Genomic DNA, 5,406 nt, shown 5'->3' on the forward strand with positions numbered 1-5,406 from the left:
ACACTTTCTCACAGTGTCTCCAACAATCCATGCCATGTTTGACTCTACCTACATCTATCTATGTTCTTCCTCACCCCCCTCCCTTCCACAATATCTCCAACAAAACAATCCATGCCATGTTTAACTGTACCTACATCTATGTTCCTCCCCCCCACCCCACCCCTCCTTCCCTTCCACAGTGTCTCCCACAACCCCCACTCTATGCTCGACTCCCTCCAGCTGGAAGAGGGAATCTCCCCTGAAGCTCTGGCCGAGCTGGCGTCACTAGGCCACGACCCACATATCGTCTCGGGTCACGGGCGGGCCGTGTTTGGCCGGGGTCAGGTCATCTCCCAGGGGTCGTGGTGGAGGTCAGGACTGGAGGACAGAGACACGGATGTCTACTGGGCGGGTTCGGATCCTCGGGGGGACGGACTTGTGGCTGGTTATTGAGTTACTCCTTTTTAGGATGTGATTTGTGGCTGGCTATTGAGTTACTCCTTTTTAGGATGTGACTTGTGGCTGGCTGTTGAGTTACTCCTTTTTAGGATGTGACTTGTGGCTGGCTATTGAGTTAATTCCTTACAGGTGTAACTTGTAGCTGGCTATTGAGTTAATTCTTTACAGATGTAACTTGTGGCTGGCTATTGAGTTAACCCTTTTAGGATGTGATTTGTAGCTGGCTGTTGAGTTGATTCTGTAAGGATGTAAATTGTGGCTAGCTAATGAGTTATTTTATTAAAGATGTAATTTGTGGCTGGCTATTGAGTTAACCCTTTTTAAGATTTATTTGTGGCTATCTATTGAGTTAATTCTTTAAAGATGTAACTTGTAGCTGGCTGTTGAGTTAAACCTTTAATTGGCTGGCTATTGAGTTGAATCTTTAAGGACAGACTTGTGGATGGCTATTGAATTAACCCTTTAAAAATGTAATGGACACATGTGTTTAACAGCATACCAAAGGCCATGTTATGACATTTGAATGATCATACATAAATGAGAATAAGATACACAAATTTTGTTTATGTCCATAATACGATATGCATGCTGTTGTCTGTTTTTCTTAGGTTTCAGATGAAGAAAACATGAAATGAAAAATTTGTGTGATTAACAAAGTGTTATTGAAGTGCCCCAAAATGGTGCATCTTCAAGCAGTGTGGAATGAACAGAATGTGTGTCCTAAATACTTAACCCTTTCCCTACCAGATGATTGTTCCTCTCTGTGACTGTTGATTTAACCCTTTCCCTACCAGTGCAAGACAATTTTTACTCTCTGTGACTGTTGATCTATCAAACATCTATCGTCCTTACCTCTCAGATACTGACAGACGTACACCACACCTTTATTGAACACTTTTCTTCTCTGTGAGTTTTCTCCTTGCTAGTCTTGAAGGGGGCACCACTGAGAGATAAGTACTTTGTAGACTCCTGTGGTGCCCATTTCTGACAATATTCAAATTTTGCCTGATTTCCGCGACTTAATAAAGAGATAAACTCTTGATGCAAGGTGTAGTAGACAATGTGATATGTGAATTTTGAGTTCCTGCGTGCACGTTTCCATGAGGTCAGAAAAGTTCAGGGTTTGGGGGGGGGGGTTTCCTAGTCTTGTGACGGCTCTGATGTTCATTACCAAGGTGTTAAGCTTAAAAGTGTTTTAAAAACATTTTGCAGGTTATACTGTAGTGAATGGGAGTCCAGCGATGTCACTGGGTCCAACATTTAGCTTTTTCCAAGTCTCTAATTTTGGTCAGAGAAATCCACAAATAACAAAAGTGAGCAATTTAGACAGATGATTGTATGGGGTATATATGGGTTTCTACCTTAAATGCGTTGTATTACAATGCCATGTTCCAGGTGTACATCAGCTTTATTTGCTATAAATTTTGTGTGCCCCCTTTTTTATTCATTCTCTGTGTTCAACTTTTATATACATTTAGGCTTACATGCATTTCAGTCTCCAAATGTGTTACACCAAATCCAAAGTAATGGAGAAAAATAGAATACAGTGCAGCCTCTCTATAACGACTTTTGATATAACAACGTCCTCTGTATAACGACATGATGCCCAGGTCCCAATTTTTTCTCTATATATTAATCATTAGTCATTTTTGGTTGCTTCTCTATAACGACAGTTTTTCCTGGCCCCAGCGATTCCATTATAGAGAGGCTGCACTGTACAGATATTACCTCATTTGTTATATTATGGTGATGTAGAAAAATGCTCAAAGTGGCCAGTGCTATTTATTATTATCATTATCATCATCATTTTTATTATTAATTGATATTATTATTATTATTATTATTATTATTATTATTATTATTATTATTATTTTTGTTTTTATTTTGATATTATTGTTATTAAATATTATTATTACTATTATTATTATCACTATAATTATTAATGTATTTTAATGTATTTTATTATTATTATTATTATTACTATTATTATTATCACTATTTATTTGATTAATAGTATTGCTATTATCTTTGTTATTGTCTAAAAGCAGTATATACTTATTTGGAGAAATATTGAACCGCTGTGTATCATATTAAACAGTTATTTTACAATGAAAGTATGAAAATTCAGTTGGGTTTTTTTTCTTTTAATTTGCAATGTGTGTGTGTGTGTTTTTGTGTACACTGTATGTGTGTGTGTGTGTGTGTGTGTGTGTGTGTGTGTGTGTGTGTGTGTGTGTGTGTGTTTTTGTGTACACTGTATGTGTGTGTGTGTGTGTGTGTGTGTGTGTGTGTAACATGGGTGCACTGTGTGTGTGAACTGTGTATGTATGCTTTTTTAGGTACTGGGGTCACATAATCGGGGATTGAGTCGATATTTCAGCGGGGAAAATATCATGTATAAAAGAGACTTTTGCTGTCAAGAATATTTCTCGTGAGCAACTCACGCCTGATTAGTGATGGGAAACATTCCAAAAACTTTTATTGACCCCTTGTCGAATTTTGTTGCAATGGCACACAGACATACAGACACATACTATAAAGACACATACATAAATTATCATTATCATTATGTGCCAGAACAGCAACAGACATCGGCGATCATGGTTTTCTATTCATTTCCCTGCTTTGATGCTCGTAAAAAAGCAAACAAACCCATTTATTGTTATCTGTTCAGATTTCTAAACGACCGAATTATGTCAAGAAACTTGAGCGTATCCTCATTATAAGTGTGTCAAGAAACTTGAGTGTATCATCATTATAAGTGTTTCAAATGACTTGAGTGTATCATCATTATAAGTGTTTCAAATGACTTGAGTGTATCATCATTATAAGTGTTTCAAATGACTTGAGTGTATCATCATATTATAAGTGTGTCAAGAAACTTGAGTGTGTCATCAATATAAGTGTGTCAAATGACTTGAGTGTATCATCATATTATAAGTGTGTCAAGAAACTTGAGTGTATCATCAATATAAGTGTGTCAAGAAACTTGAGTGTATCCTCTCCATTATAAGTGTGTCAAGAAACTTGAGTGTGTCATCAGATCGTGGACATCATCTGCTGCTCAGAACTCCTGGCCCTGCTACAAGCCACACAGGTGGGGGACTTTCCGGTGACGTTGTGTGTGGTTGCCATGGATACTCTGAGTTCTATATAGTTGTTTTCTAGATGCTGGAGGTTAAATTACTTAAATGAGTAGAAAAACGTTATATCAGTTTTGGGATTCTCTTTTTTTTAAAATGTAACTCAAACATAGGTTGGTGTTTAGACGTTGACTGTTTAGTTTCGTCAATTTTTGTCTACGTTCTCCGCATGGCAGGTACACTGTCACCATAACAGTCAGCTTGGTCTGCCTGTTCGACTTTGTTACTCACGACAGGTTCGGACATACACACACACACACACACACACACACACACACACACACACACACACACACACACACACACACACACACACATACACAAACACACACATACGCAAAAACGCACACACACATACACACATACATATACACATACGCAAACACACACACACACACACATACACACACATACGCACATACACACATACACACACACACACACACACACACACATACACACACACACACGATGTTTCCATAGTTTCAGTGTTGAAGTCATACAGGGTGCCTTTGTGAAAAACCTAAACTAAGGGCTAGCTTCTTGTTGAGCATCATGTTTGTAAGTTGTGTGCCGTGTCATGGTTATTTTACCCCCGGGGCGGTGCCACTGACTGAAGTGTCTTTGGGACATTCCCAAAGGGGGGACATTTCTCGTTCATGCACAGTAGAATTATAAATGGGCTGATTCATCAATGTCATGCTCATAACTGTGCCTGATCTACAACAGAGAACTGCTGCTTTTTCTTTCCTAATCCTTACTATTGTCAAATTTCCTCTACTTCTTTTGTATGTTTGTCACACTCTTGTGACCCGCTATTTCCGGGGTGCCTTGAAAGTTGAAACAGACTTTGTGTTTTGGAAGCTAGAGAGGTGAACAGAGTAAGCCTGATTCCCTTTAAGGACTTCTCTGTTGACATCCACCCCTTGGCGCTCATATGATCTTATGCAGTTCCAAGTGCTGTAAAACCTCTACTAAATAAATAAACGTGGTTATTTTGGTAAGATAACAACGACAGAAACGATACCGAAACAACATCTGATTCACGAATATGTCATGATAAAAGCATGTGGTTTATTGAGTGCTGAATCATTTCAAAGTAATGTACATGGGAGTGTTGCAAAAGCCATTTGCGGTTTTCCAAATATCTGAGTGGCCAAAGGATAGAGGCAAAAGTTGGAAGACACGACGGGGGAGTTTAGGCATAACCAAAACAAAACTCAGAAAAAAACGTCAGTTAAGTCAGAGAGGTTCGACCCGCTCAATATCTACGAACGTAGACTTGTATAAGCTGTATGGTCGGGGAGGGGGCGGGGTGGGGTGGGTGTCAATATTTGCAGCGATCCGAAAATTAAATATGAGTACGTTTTTTTGTTGTTGAAGTATTTAATGTACCGGTACTGAATGCACATAAAGGTTCTGAACATCTTGTTCTAACAGGTAACGCTGAGGGCAAACGAAGCAGGGGTAGACCCAGAGCGACCTACTTGGAAAGCCTAAACAGAAGGGTAACGGGAAAAGATCAGGATAATGTACATGTAGTTTGTTGGAAGCACTCGAGCAGAAAATTGAATGGAGAACCAGGATATCAGATGTGTGTGGCAGATCTGGCATTTTATGAAAGACAAATGTCCCAGAGCAACTCACTTAGAACATCTTAGCAGATGGGTCATGGGGAGAGATGGTTAGAGCAAGGAAATGAGTGGCAAACCATGATCGCCGATGTTGTAGCTGGTCTGACACTTGATGATGATGGTGATGATGTTGAGTCTGTGGTCAGTGGGCGGTCGGTGGGTGGTCAGTGGGTGGTCACTCCCAGCTGAAG

General features: G+C 39.4%; 1 protein-coding gene across 1 annotated transcript in view; it reads left to right on the forward strand.

The window, feature by feature from the left end:
- Window positions 1–2,256, forward strand: part of LOC101858160 (glutathione hydrolase-like YwrD proenzyme) — a 22,082-nt gene extending 19,826 nt beyond the window's left edge. The window contains exon 12 of the mRNA XM_005091529.3: window positions 180–2,256. Within this exon, the coding sequence (XP_005091586.1) occupies window positions 180–432 (253 nt within the window). The 3' untranslated portion in view covers window positions 433–2,256. The remainder of the gene's footprint in view (window positions 1–179) is intronic.
- Window positions 2,257–5,406: the final 3,150 nt, after the last annotated feature.

This window comes from Aplysia californica, unplaced genomic scaffold (assembly GCF_000002075.1).
Source record: "Aplysia californica isolate F4 #8 unplaced genomic scaffold, AplCal3.0 scaffold00031, whole genome shotgun sequence".
NCBI lineage: Eukaryota > Metazoa > Mollusca > Gastropoda > Aplysiida > Aplysiidae > Aplysia > Aplysia californica.